The 14,311-nt window shown below is 52.6% G+C and overlaps 1 protein-coding gene across 3 annotated transcripts in view; it reads left to right on the top strand.

Moving 5' to 3' along the window:
* SUSD4 (sushi domain containing 4) overlaps window positions 1–14,311 on the top strand; it is a 63,654-nt gene that overhangs the window by 40,497 nt on the left and 8,846 nt on the right. For all 3 annotated transcript variants that reach the window (XM_036355013.1, XM_036355014.1, XM_036355015.1), the window contains 2 exons: window positions 5,801–5,974; window positions 11,799–11,987. In XM_036355013.1, the coding sequence (XP_036210906.1) occupies window positions 5,801–5,974; window positions 11,799–11,987 (363 nt within the window). The remainder of the gene's footprint in view (window positions 1–5,800; window positions 5,975–11,798; window positions 11,988–14,311) is intronic.

A 14,311-nucleotide genomic window follows, 5' to 3' on the forward strand; every position in this document is an offset into this window, starting at 1 on the left:
CGTGTGTGATGAGGGCTGGGCACATCCATGCATCTCAGCGTTAGAAGTGATCATCGCCCCTCTCGATCTCAATGACCATCCAATTCATCACCGTTGTTGTCGATGCAGGAGAGAGCTCAGATCAGATTAGGGCTGTTTATTACCGGGCTGCCAACTCCACACTCATTTCCATGTTACTGCATAAAAGCGCAGTAGATGTATGGGGCAAAGACTATATGTAATGATACAGACAATGTCTGATTCAGAGGATTAAATCAATTACTACTTATCAGTTCTCTGTTAGACGTGATTCATTGAAGGAAAGAAACTTCCGTGACAAGCAATGACAGGTTGACAAGGGAGACATTTATTCTAGCAACCACCCCTCAATTTATTGGTCATGATAAGATATTCTTTTTTTTTTTTAATTTTTTTTATTGACTTCAGAGAGGAAGGGAGAAGGAGAGCTAGAAACATCAATGATGAGAGAGAATCATTGATTGGTTGCCTCCTGCACGCCCCCCTACTGGGAATCGAGCTGGAAACCAGCTGAGCCACACCAGCTAACTCTTAGCCCTTAGTCCCAGTGTTTGCTTAGGGGCTGTGTAAGGGGGGATGGCCGTGTTGGGTCAGTCCTCTTACTATGCGAAGTGAAATAAGGCCACGTGTTTCCAAAGGACCCGCATCCTGGTCCAAATGGTAAGCTCTCATTGTATTTTTTAGAAAGCGTAGGAGAACAGGCATTGCCATCCTAAGTATGAAGGTCTATTGATTTTTAATATTAATGGTAATTTTGTTGGCCTTTGAGAGATCTGTGTAAAGAGATTGCCTTTGTTGCCCTGATGGTGGAGAAAATCATCATTGCCAACGTCCTAATAACCATTCTCTATTCCACGTAGTTTATGGGGGGGGCGGGGACACCCAGAAGTTTATGTCCTGGGTGTCATGTAGCAGTGAGGAAGCTGAAAATTCCCCTCCCCCTTGGTTTATAAATAGCTTTTACTCCCTGATCAGAATTAATGCTGGGAAGAGTAAGGGCTGCTGAATCCATTTGTATCCCTTGTCAGGTCATTCTTAGAAGGCTAATGAATCCTTGCGTGGTGGTAATAGTAATCACAATAATGAATTAGCTCATTTTTATAGGTTATTACGGAGTAAAACTTCATGCTCGCGATCTCATCTGATAGGCACAGGCTCCCCCACAGGATGAGTCGTACTGTTCTCATTAGGAAACTGCGGCTCAGAGAGGTTCACCTACTTCGCCAAGGTCACACAGCTGATGAGTAACTGGCAGGGCTGGAACTGCTTCTCAGCCAGCATTCCCCCCTCCCTCCCATACAAGGTCACGTCTAACCTTCTTTGTGTCGCCAAAGCCCATTCTAATCAGTTATAAAACAGCACGGTGTCACTGTGAATGGCATCATCCAAGTTCAGGGTGGAAGGGATGTATAGAAATCCTATGCTCCAAGTCCTTATTCTGGTTTAGTTCTGCCTGAGATGCAGATGTAAAGAAATTAAGTTGATGTGCATTACAATGCTTCGTAATAGGAAAGTGCTCTACAAAAGCCGGGTGGTTAGTAGACGCTCATTTTCCTGTTCGTTTACACAGATTCCCTCTCTCTTATTCCCCACTTCATTCTGCCGCATGTCTCGGCCATCTTCCTTCTCTCACGGCCCCTTTACTCCCATCGAAACTGGTTTATTCCCAGTAAACTCGGTGCATAGAAGTTTGGACTCACGGGATTGATAATACGGGCACTGGATGAACTTCATGGCACCCAGAGCCTCCAACCCAGAGACGCACAGGGAGGTGTCTGCTTCTCCGAGCTGCTTCCCCGAGACCAGAGCCTGCCCATCCCTACGCAGGGGTGGGGATGCTTGTGGTCCAGGGAGCAGGGGAGGCGGCCAGTAAGGTGGAGAGGAGACCCTGGAGTTGGCAAAGGCCTGAAAATACGCCCCGTGGGCACAGGGCTGCCGATGTGAGTGCAGTGACCAAAGGCCAGGTGACAGCCTCCATCCAGGCCTCTTCCTTTCTAAACCCACTCAACTGGGTCTACTGGGGTCACTTTCCCTGGCTAAATGCAATCTATATTCTATAAAATAAAAGCCTAACATGCAAATCAACCGAACAGTGGAGTGACTGGTGGAACGAACGGTCGCTATGATGCACACTGACCACCAGGGGGTGGACGCTCAATGCAGGAGCTGCCCCCAGCCCGCAGGCCCCATGCCAGCCAAGACAGGTGCGAGCCCCCCCAATTGCCTCACTGGTTACCCCACAGAGGGAGGCAACTGGCGGCGGCGGTAGAGGGCAGGGCCAGCGAGTGGGTAGCACCAAGCTGGCTAAGGTGGGTGCCAGCAGGGACCCACTGATTGCCCTGCTGGTCATCCCATAGATTGGCCCTGATCTCCAGCCAGGCCTAGGGACCCTACCCATGCATGAATTTCATGCACTGGGCCTCTAGTACTATATATAAAAGCCTAAGCAACTGTTACAACCCGTCTACCAGTTGCTATGATGTGCACTGACCACCAGGGGGCAGACACTCAATGCAGGAGTTGCCCTCTGGTGGTCAGTGCACTCCCATAGCCAACCTCCCACAGCCCCTCCCACCAGCTGGCCAACCTCCCATGGCCCCTCTTCCCCCCTGCCCCCGCTGGCCAGCCCCGATGGGCCCCACTCAGTGTGGCCAGGCTGAGGGACCCCACCCATGCACAAATTCGTGCACTGGGCCTCTACTCCTTTCATAAGAAAAGATGGCTGTGAAGGAAGCTTGACTCTACATGAAGGCCCTTTACAAACACTTAACACGTCAAATCAGAACGTGGACAGATAAGTCCCAGCTGCACACCCCAACAGGGGCAGGGGCAGCGTAGCCGTGAGTCAGACTACAGTGTGCGCGGATAGAGAAGTCGTATTTTTTTAAAAAAAAAAAAACCAATGGCCCAAAGCGACTAAAGTGAAATGAATTCACATCCATTTGTGTTATGAACAGCCGGAACCTTTTCATTATCAATATTAATGGGAAGATTTCATTACTTAACCATCCCTGGGTACAGCTGGGATGCAGACTACATTCAGCAACCAGGGCATTCGTTATATCGGCTGGATAGCAGTTTTGGATTTTGGGGTGTGTGTGTGTGTGTGTGTGTGTGTTTAAAGAGACAGAATAAATCATGGCACATGGTTCCTGGGTGGGGCGAGAGCCTCCCCTGGGGTATGAGACAACATTCCACAGCTCCCAGGCCCCTCGTCCCTGAGGATTCTCACTCCTGGGGAGGGTGTTTGGATATTTGGAAGGTCAGACGCCTCTAGCTGGAGCTTTCGCCTCTGGGTGGACTCAGGGTGTCCCTTGAGCACCTTGGGGTGCAGAAACAGAATTCCCCTTTTCCTCTTTGACTTTGCCCCTGGAGTTGCCCTTGAGGAGGGAGGGAGAGCGAGAGCCGTGGCCCTGCCGTTCCCATGCAGTGGGGTTGTCTATTGTGGGACTGTTTTCCCCTCAGTGCTCTTCTCTGTTCTCACCTTCTCCCTCTTGCAGCTCTGCGAACAGTCGCTGGTTCCATTGGTTCCTCCCTGCAAGTCAGCTGCAGAGAAATCCATGCTAAGCCAATAAGAAGGGATTTGGGGGACGCCGGAGTCTACAGGTCTCACAGTCAGCCTAAGTGGGAATCTTCCAGAACGGGCTGCAGACCAGCTCCGGGCGCTGGCGTACGGCTATTAGCAGAGCGTAGGTCGCCCCCAGAGCCCGTGGTTTGAGCACGAGCTGGCTGAGCCCAGGGCTTTCCCAGGAAATCCGTCCTCTGGTTGGCGGACAACTCCTTTTGGGTGGAGAGGCGCGAAGCAGGCTCCATTCCCTTTCCAGATGAGAAAGGGGGGGGCTCAGGGAGACTCCGTTTCCCGCGGTCTCACGGGTAGCCAGGGCAGACTTGGGGTTCAGACCCAGGCCTGACCCCAGGTGAGGTTTCCCAGGGAAAGGGAGGGGGGCGGCTGGTACATCATCGTGGCCCAGACCCAGGCCCATGGGGGAGGCATCTTGCTCAGCCAGGGAAGAACCCGTTCACACGGGGCTCTGGTTCCCAAAGCGGGTGCCACGGAACTGCCTGCACCAAGGACTTGCTGGAAACACAGTCAGGCCTCCCGCGTTAGAACGTTGGCAGTGAGGCCAACGGCTGCATGGTTTTTATTTGTTGTTCTTAATCCTCACCTGAGGATATTTTCCTATTGACTTTAAGACAGACTGGAAGGGAGAGAGAGACAGAGAGAGAAACATCGATGTGAGAGAGATACATCGATTGGTTGCCTTCGCACACACCCCGGCCAGGGGTGCGGATCGAGCCTGCAACCGAGGTACATGCCTTTGACCGGAATGGAACCCGGGACCCTTGAGTCCGCAGGCTGACGCTCTATCCACTGAGCCAAACCGGCCAGGGCTATCTTGTACATTTTTAATGAAAAGATTTCAACTTGACTCATGAGCTAAAGGTGGCCGTAAGGATGGGAGATCACTCCTTTATTCATTGAGACTGTGGGTGGTGCAGGCATTTTTCAAAAGGAGGTGAGTCAGACTCATCTTTTAGAGTTACTCCTGTGCGAAAGTGGGTTGTCTCCCAGCGCAGACATGTCACCAAAACAAAATAGATGCTTTACACACGTTTTATTTATAACCCCTTCCTTCTCATGTGCATTTTCTATCATCTAACATTTCTTCCTTGGTGCCTCAGACGAGTTATCAGAAGCAGCAGCCTGTGCCCACGAGGGCAAGCGTTTGCACGCCTCCCCCTAAGATATTCTCTCCTCGTTTTCCATCTTCTGAGATAAGGGGGAGCAAAGGGGTGCCCCTCCCTGCCTCCAGCATTTCTTCTTTGTGCTTCTTGTCATAGGAGTCACTGCCTCCCTACCCTCCCTTCCTTGTGGCTTCGGTGTGCATTTGGTTTTTGCTCTTAAAAAGGTTTCTTTCGCTTCAATGTGGTCACGACTTGAAAGGGGAGGGGAAAGAACATCCAGCGGAAATAAGTTCAGGTCAGAACGGGGCAGCTGCGGCAAGATCAGTGGCAGAAATGATCAGCGATCACCCTGGTGAGGTGACAGCCGACTGCAGTTCTGGGCTGGTCAGGGCTCCCCAGTCAGCCTGGGAGCGTCCTGTAGCTAATGAAGAGCTCCCCGAACCCCACGATGGGCCTTAGGGTGCCAGGCCTCGGGTGCAGAGCTGCCTCCCAGCCCGCACAGATGGGATTCTGTCCTTTTTATTTTTTATTTATTTTTGAAATATATATATATATTTTTTAATTGATTTCAGAGAGGAAAGGAGAGGGAAAGAGAGTCAGAAACATCAATGATGAGAGAGAATCGCTGATCGGCTGCCTCCTGCATGCCCCCCATCCACCCCGGAATCGAACCTGGGACCCTTCAGTCCACAGCCTGACACTCTATCCACTGAGCCAAGCTGGATAGGGCTGCAAAGCACTTTTCTTACCAGACCAGGCCCTCTCCTGCAGGCCCTGGCTGGGTGGGACCAGCCGGACGGGCTGCATGGCGCTGTGTGCACAGGGTGGAACCGGGTGGGTCTTGCCGGCGGATCCCCAGCTCTGGACTTTCTCCTCGTATTTACGAGATCGTCCATCAGCTCCGTTGTCCGGATCCCCGCCCACTCGGTCCCTCTTCCCGAGCCTCTGAGGCTCGGCCGTGGTACCCGAGCCGCGTGATCAATGAGGGCCGTTTGTCAAACCCGTGCGGGTCCCCAACCATTAGCTTCCTTGCGACGCCGTGAACCGCAACCGTTTTACGTTCCAACGATAACGAGTCCTTTTCCCACGACCGCAGACTGCCGCATCCCTTTCATCGAAGATGCGGAGATCCAGAACAGGACCTACAGACACGGAGACAAGCTCAACATCACCTGCCACGAGGGGTTCAAGATCCGGTACCCCGACCTGTACAACCTGGCTTCCTTATGTCGCGACGACGGGACGTGGGACAACCTGCCCATCTGTCAAGGTACGCGACGGAAGCTGTCATTCCCGCCTCCTCTTCTCCTCGCAAGCGGTGGTGTAAGCCTGCGCAGGGTTCTCTAACGCAGCGGTTCTCAACCTGTGGGTGGCGACCCCTTTGGTGGTCGAACGACCCTTTCACGGGGGTTGCCTAAGACCATCCTGCCTATCAGATATTTACATGACGATTCATCACAGTAGCAACATGACAGTGATGAAGTAGCAACGAAAATAATGTTATGGTTGGGTCACAACATGAGGAACTGTATTGAAAGGGCCAGAAGGTTGAGAGCTGCTGGTCTAACAGATGGGAAAGCAAAGCCACCCAGGCCGCCCACAGGTCCCTGCTGTCTCTTCCCCTTGACCAGCAAGCCCTCTCCCATCATTTCCTGGCGTTTTCTCCAGCTCCGTACACCAGGTTTTGTTTGTTTGTTATTGTGGGGTTTTTTAAATATATTTTTATTGATTTCAAAGAAGGAGAGAGAGAGAAACATCAATGATGAGAGAGAATCACTGATCGGCTGCCTCTTTCATGCCCCCTACTGGGGATGGAGCCTGTAACCCGGACATGTGCCCTTGACCTGGAATGGAACTGTGACCTCCTGGTTCATAGGTCGATGCTCAACCACTGGGCCACGCCGGCTGGGCCATACACCAGATTTAAAGTTTAAATGGGAACTAGGCAGTTCGTTAGCATGTTGGATGTCCCCTCTACCGGGAAAACGAAAGTAGGGTAAGAGTTACGAGGCTCAGAACTGGGCTGTGGACACGGTGATGAACTGCTGTGTGCTTAATGGAAGTAACAGAACATCTGTACTTATTTCAGTGGTGGTGAGAATATATTTCAAGCCAATCTTACCGCGGCTACTTTCCCTTAATAATGCTATCCCTTTTTATAATGCATGAGGAACAGAAAAATAATCAAATTCTAATTCCGTCCAGACCCCACGGTGAATATTTATCCTCTCCCCCGTGTGTATGTGTATGTGTGTGTGTGTGTGTGTGTGTGTTTAAATTAGCCCGGACTGACATGCAGGGCCCTGTTTCTGCACCTCAGCCCTTGGGGTCACATTAATTCTGATTTTTACTTTTTGACGCGTGACTCAGACCGAAGGACCAAGAAGCCCAATGCATAATTCAGAGTTCGAGGCCGAGGGAGAGCAAGCTTCCTCGCCCCGAAGTCACTAGCTTGTTCCAGTCAAGATGGACGTTAACTTGGTCCTTAGAAACCGTAGTCGGCAGGCCCCGACATTCCTTCACGCACCCCGTAGTAGGAGATCAATCATTTTCTTATGAGTCGCAGCCTAAGAGTCACGGCCCCGTAAGAAACAAAGGCTTCGGATAGCGACAGAGGCAGCCCACCCTCGCACTCCGTGGTGTTTAGCGTGGTATAGGTCGCGTTTTCCAAGGAGACACGTGGTTCATTTACACTTTCAGAGACAAATCCACAAAGCCAGCAGCTTGCTCCCAGGTGGGGCTATTTATTCAGATGAACTTTATTCACCATGAATTCGTTCCACTCCCCTGGGCCCCTCGGAGTCATGGCGAGAAAGTGACCTCGGACTCTGGCCACTTCTTGCTTTGATATTTTCTGTTTGTTCTCCTGCTCTTTCTATTTCCTTTTATGTCACTTAAATATAATACACTTCTTTTTAAAATATATATATATATATATATTTATTGATATCAAAGAGAAAGGGAGAAGGAGAGAGAAATAGAAATATCAATGGTGAGAGAGAATCCTTGATCGGCTGCCTCCTGCACGCCCCCCACTGGGGATCGAGCCCGCAACCTGGGCAGGTGCCCTGACCAGGAATCGAACTGTGACCTCCTGGTTCATAGGTTGATGCTCAACCCCTGAGCCACGCTGGTGGGGCTACAATATGCTTCTTTAGGTGCCCCTTTTGCCCACAAAAGGCTGTCTGTCCCCTGCTCTGCCTGGTCACTCTGTCCCTCCCCTCCACCGCCCCTTACTCAAACCTCAGCCAAAACATGGCTTGTGGAGTTCTTGGACAACAAAAGAGCTGGCCGGCTGTTCTTGGGAGGCCTGGTTCCTCAAACATCAGTGTGACCCACAGCCCCCTTCCTTCCTCCTCAGAGCTCTGTCCCTACAGAGGCGGTGCCCCTGCTCTGTGCCCATCCTCCGCTCCACTCCCCGGCCTCGGTGATGCCCCGGCTTCCTTAGGCTGCCCACCCGCCTGGACATGGCATGAGCGATGAGGACTCGGGCTGCCTTAGACAGCCTGCCACCCCTTGAGCCCCCAGGGCGGGTATAACTGGCTCTGAGAGTGCCATTTGCTCTGTCACTTTTGTCTGCACCTGTAGACCCAGGAGCTATCGCCCGAGGAGCCTTCTCTCTAGTCCCTAGACGTGCAAACGGAAACCCTCTTGAATGATTGAGTGGAAGCCCGTTTCTCCCTGTTACATTGAGACAGGCTGTCCCCAACCAAGAGGGCACGTCTCCTTCTCCGGTCAACTGCACAAGTTAGAACCCCTTCCATCTCCTTCTGGGGCACAGGGAGGGGCTGCTCCAAGGCCACTGTTTTCCATGGGAACCTTGTGTTTCGGAGAGCAGTGTCCCCACGCCTCCTGCTCACGGTGAGTCAGGGGAGTTCTTACTTAGGGGAAGGCAGTTAATCGAGGGGGGGAGCTTAGCGCTATAGTGCGCATTGGTCTAGGTCAGGGGTGGGCAACCTTTTGGTGAGTGCGTGCCCAAACCAGCAAAATCTCTGACTCAAATTTCTTCTGCGTGCCAACCCTGATTTTTTGAGAACATGTTACGCCTACTTGATATCTCTTAAGGTGTACGTATATGAAGAAATAAAATTCATTCGAGCGACAAAAACACAGTATACGATGATGAAAAATACATTTATTTTTTAATGTACACATGTACACTGATGGTCCGACAGAAAACTTTAGGACTCTGTTTGATATTATCAGTGGGACTTTTGCTGCCGCATCACTGATGACAGAGGTTTCACATTAGGTTTCTATTTCGTGACCTTCAGAGATATGCACAAGCTACTACTTTTATCCGTCAGGCTACTCCTCTTACGAGACTTAACAAAATTCATCACTGAGAACAAAGATTCACAATTCTAAATGGAAGATTATAAGAGAGGGTTTCGCGTGCCAGCAGAAGTTACTGGCGTGCCATGTTTGGCACGTGTGCCAGGGGTTGCCCACCCCTGGTCTAGGTCTTTTTTTGGCAAGGGGCCTTGAACCGCCGCGGATTGGGGTATCCTCGGATCTGGCACCAATCTCCCCCGTATACCGAGGGCCGACCTAACTTCTTCAGGGGTCAGGCTTATACGTGGATTTTCAGCTGCGTTCGGTCCAGCGCCCCCCACCCCAGGTTCAAGGTCCACTGTCCACTCCCCCAAAGGAGGCACGGGTACCATCTCGGTGCCAGCTATGCCCAGAGGCTCCGATACGTTTACTTGTTCTCACTTACTGATTCCTTCTTTCCCCCTGATTCACTTTTGTGAACCTTGTCAGCTCAGAAAACAAAACAAACAAACAAACAAACGAACAAAAAATAGTCCTGTAAGGCCCAGGGGATGGCCGGAAGTCAGGGCTGAGCCCACGCAGCTCAGACCCGGTCCATCCTGAGTGCAGGCTGATGGGGGTGGCGTGGGGGGGGGGGGGCACGTCTGCTGGATCGCCGAGCTCGGCGGTGCCATCACGGAGCAGAGCAGGGCCCCCCCAGAGGGAGCTCCTCCTGAAGTTCTGCCCCGATACCCAGACCCCGCGTGCTGGGGCGAGGACCGGAGCCGCTTGCCGAGCAGCAGGCTCTTGGATGTTACGTGTAAAACATCTGACAGGCGCTCGGAGAAGGGCTCCGGCAGCTGGTGGGATCCGTCCCTGGTGATCGGAAGGAACGAGGTGTTGGCGTGACACAGTCTTGACTTCACGCACAATTAGTTCTCGCCGGGAAGCGAGGCCGCCCTGCGGGGTCGTTAAACCCTCCAGTGACGCCGCCGAGGCCGTGAGGCGTCCCACAGTCACCGCGATGCGATGCCACGCAGAACGGATTCTGGGCGGGGACGTCCCCGGGGCTGCACGGGCTTCGAGACACAAAAGGCGGCTGGTGTTTTAGAGAAGCAGGAGCGTGGCCTCGGGGCTCAGTCCACGCGGGGAGCACGCAGGTTCCCGGGGTGCAGGCTCACCGCTGCGGGGTTCTCGGAGCCGGTCCCCGCCTCAGGGATGCGAATCCGCGTGCCCACGCAGCCCCCCCCCCCCCGCGTCTGGGTCTCTCTCAGGTGTGCGAACCACCGCCCCGCGGGGTGCCTGGCCTACTTCACACCAAGCACAACGGGCTTTTCACAAGTTCCATCTCATCACGCAGGCGTCGGTGCCGTGTCCTGCGACGGCGGGACAGGGTTCGCGTCCTACCCTCCTCGACACCCCACCGCTGTCGTTGAAACAGCGACGTGTCCTTTTCCTCCGTGGCACTCGGTGGTTGTCAGCCCTGACGGCACAGCACGTTACGATTACCTGGGGAGCTTGCTTTTCTTTTCTTTTTTTAAAAATATATTTTATTGGTTTTTTACAGAGTGGAAGGGAGACGGATAGAGAGTTGGAAACATCGATGAGAGAGAAGCATCCATCAGCTGCCTCCTGCACACCCCCCACTGGGGATGTGCCCGCAACCAAAGTACATGCCCTTGACCGGGAATCGAACCTGGGACCCTTCAGTCCCCCAGGCCGACGCGCTATCCACTGAGCCAAACCGGCCAGGGCTCCTTTGGTGAGCTTTCAACGCGATCGAGCCCTAGCCGGTTTGGCTCAGCGGTTAGCGCGTCGGCCTGAGGACTGAAGGGTCCCGGATTTGATTCCGGTCAAGGACACATGCCCGGGTTGCAGGCTCGATCCCCAGTAGCGGGTGTGCAGGAGGCAACCCATCAATGACTCTCATCTTTGATGTTCCTATCTCTCTTCCTCTCTGAAATCAATAAAAAAATATTTTTTAACTAAAGAGATGGGGCTGCCCAGGCTGAACACCGACCCTGGGTGTTTAGTAAGTTTCTCAGGTGCAGTCAGGGCTGGAGCCACCTGTGGGGGGCATCTGGCTCCTCAGCTCCCCCCTCCTCACTGCTCCCCACTCATCCCATTCTCTAGGGCAGTGATGGCGAACCTTTTGAGCTCGGCGTGTCAGCATTTTGAAAAACCCTAACTGAACTCTGGTGCCGTGTCACATATAGAAATTTTTTGATCTTTGCAACCATAGTAAAACAAAGACTTATATTTTTGGTATTTATTTTATGTATTTAAATGCCATTTAACAAAGAAAAATCAACCAAAGCAATGAGTTCGCGTGTCACCTCTCACACACGTGTCATAGGTTCGCCATCACTGCTCTAGTGCCATTTGCAACTGTAAAATCACATTTGCGCATCAAATAGAATAGGCAGGTTGATGAATCTGAACTTCATAAAAAACATTTAACAAACAAACAAAAACAAAACAAAAAAAAACAAAAAACATTTTATTGATTTCAGAGAGGAAGGGAGAGAGAGAGAGAGAGATGGACACATCAATGAGGAGAAAAAATCATGGATTGGCTGCCTCCTGCACACCCTATACTGGGGATCAAGCCCGCAACCCGGGCAGGTGCCCTTGACCGGAATTGAGCCGTGACCTCCTGGTTCCTAGGTCGACGCTCAACCACTGACCACGCCAACTTAGCAGGAATCTGAACGTTTAGGAACAAGGTGTTCATGGCTCAGAGGCCACGGTTAGGGTGGGGGAATTGGAGAGGGGGTTTATCCCTTGGGTGGACAAGACGACCGACTAAGACTTCCGCCTTTCGCTCCCCCTCTCCCCAGGCTGCCTGAGGCCGCTGGCCTCTTCCAACGGCTACGTGAACATCTCCGAGTTCCAGACCTCCTTCCCGGTGGGCACGGTCATTGCCTACCGCTGCTTCCCCGGGTTCAAGCTCGAGGGGTCGGAATATCTCGAGTGCTTACACAACCTTATCTGGTCGTCCAGCCCACCGCGGTGCCTTGCTCTGGAAGGTAACACCTCTTGCGCTTCTGGAAGGTGAATGCGGGATGATTAGAGCGGGTGTCTCCATGGGAGGTGCAGAGCGGAGAACGGTGGCCGATGGCCGGCCCTAACTGTTCACTAAAGACACCCTGTGGCCTCCATCCGGAGCTGAGGCAGCTAGCCCACTCGTTGCCAGGAAGCCAGACTTAACAACCAGACATGACACCTGCTTTCCCCCCTCTTCCCCTGCCCCCCCGTTCTCATCCTTAAGCTTAAGCAGTGGTTCTCAACCTTCCTAACTCCGCGACCCTTTAATACAGCTCCTCAGGTTGTGGCGACCCCCAATTTCATTGTTACAAATTGAACATCATTAGAGCATAGTGATTCATCACAAAAACAACATGCAATTATATATGTGTTTCCGATGGTCTTAGGCGACCCCTGTGAAAGGGTCGTTGGACCCCCAAAGGGGCTGCGACCCACAGGTTGAGAACCGCTGGCTTAAGGGCTAAGAGAGAGACGTCCCCAGCATCATTCACCGTTCGACTGCAGAATATTGCAAAGCTAAACGAAACATCTTCCAAAATTAGTTTTCTCTGCACCCAGTGGAAACAGATTGTCTGGGGGCGCCATTGATCTCACCCCTCGTCTTGTTAAGGTGCCAGTGTTTCTTCCTGTCCCCAGGCATTTGGTGGCTTTGCGGTAAGTACTTTCCACGGCCAGCCCACGCACGCAGAAGCCTGGGACGGAGAGCTCTCTCCTCCTGTGCTTGTTCAATAGTTGCGACTTTGGAGCATGGTTCCGTGATAATCACCAATCAGTGGTGCGAGGTCGGGGGGTGGCGGGGAGGGGGGGGATCAGGCAGGCCGTGTCTGTGGGTGTAGAGCCCTAACTACTTCCGCCAGGCAAGCTGGCCGTGCTGGCTCAGCCCTGGCTTTCATTCGGGTTTTGAAATTATGATTGAAGAGAACAAACACCCATTGGTTTCTCGGCGTCTATTGAATACTGTAGGCGGGCGGGGGTCTGTATGGGGGAAAGAAATGAGAGGAAATTTCCAGTCGAGAGGCCATACAAAGCCTTTTTGCAGCCTTTCTTGGGAAACAAAACAAGACGGGAGGTGGCAACAGGTGCGTTCTTACAAGCAGCGTCTCTCCGGTGTACACCTCTGCGTGGAAGAGGTCAGAGTGGGGGGGGGGGGTGTCTCGGCGGGAGGCCTCTGGAGGAAGCTTGGAGTGGGGGTGGCTGAGCCATGGTGCCCTCTTGGCCAGGAGGCGAGGGGGGAGGGGAGAGGAGCCTGGTGCTCCAAGGAGACAGGGTGCCCAGCCTGGGCCATTCGCTTGGCCATTCCCCTGGGCTGGAATCCCCACTCGCCCCTCCTCTCACTCATCCCAAATGCCCTAGGGCAGCGGTTCTCAACCTGTGGGTCGCGGCCCCTTTGGGGGTCGAAGGACCCTTTCACAGGGGTCGCCTAAGACCGTCGGAAAACACACATATAATGACATATTGTTTTTGTGATGAATCACTCTGCTTTAATGATGTTCCATTTGTGACAATGACATTGGGGGTCACCACAACAGGAGGAACTGTATTAAAGGGTCGTGGCATTAGGAAGGTTGAGAACCGCTGCCCTAGGGGATCAGGACCTACAGCAGAAATGTCCGATAAAATACAGGCTGCCGGTTAAATCTGAATTTCACACAGACAACACATAATTTTTTTATATGCACATGCTCTAAATTTTGCATGGGACTTACTGTGTTCAACAGTTATTCTCTGTTGATCTGCGATTCAATTATAACCTAGCGGCCTATGTTTTTATTTGCGAAATCTGCCAACCGTGGTCCAGAGGGATAGGGGTAGCCCCTCTGTTTCCATGGAAACGGCTTTTCTGCTGTCTGGATGCCACCGGCTCGCCCAGGTGGGCAGGTGGCCACTGATGAAAGGGACTTCTGGCCCCTGGAGGTTCCCCTCCTCAGATCAGCCGGGCCGGTGAAAGGGGTGGCTGTTGCGATGATAGCAACTTGAAATGCCGACTTTAAACTCTTCTCAAATTTGGCCTAAATGCCTTTCAAGCCGTCGGATGAGCTTGGCTTTGAGACTTTGAACGCAGTTGTGATGGCGCCTCAGAAGGTGCCGCGAGTAGGTGCAGGACAAAGGCGAGCTCCAGAGGACAGCGAGCTGAGGGCATGGGCGGGGAGCTGCGACTGTTCGATTGATTGGAATCGTGTTAACGCCCATCCCTTTGCTTCTGCCAGCCGGGCTGTGGCCCAGGGCGGACACTGACACGCAAGGTGGCAGCTGCCCGTGCCAGGACAGTCGCTTAGTGACTTTTATTTGTTTAAATAACCTTTAC

Source organism: Myotis myotis, unplaced genomic scaffold, assembly GCF_014108235.1.
Source record: "Myotis myotis isolate mMyoMyo1 unplaced genomic scaffold, mMyoMyo1.p scaffold_m19_p_21, whole genome shotgun sequence".
In the NCBI taxonomy this organism is placed as follows: Eukaryota; Metazoa; Chordata; class Mammalia; order Chiroptera; family Vespertilionidae; genus Myotis; species Myotis myotis.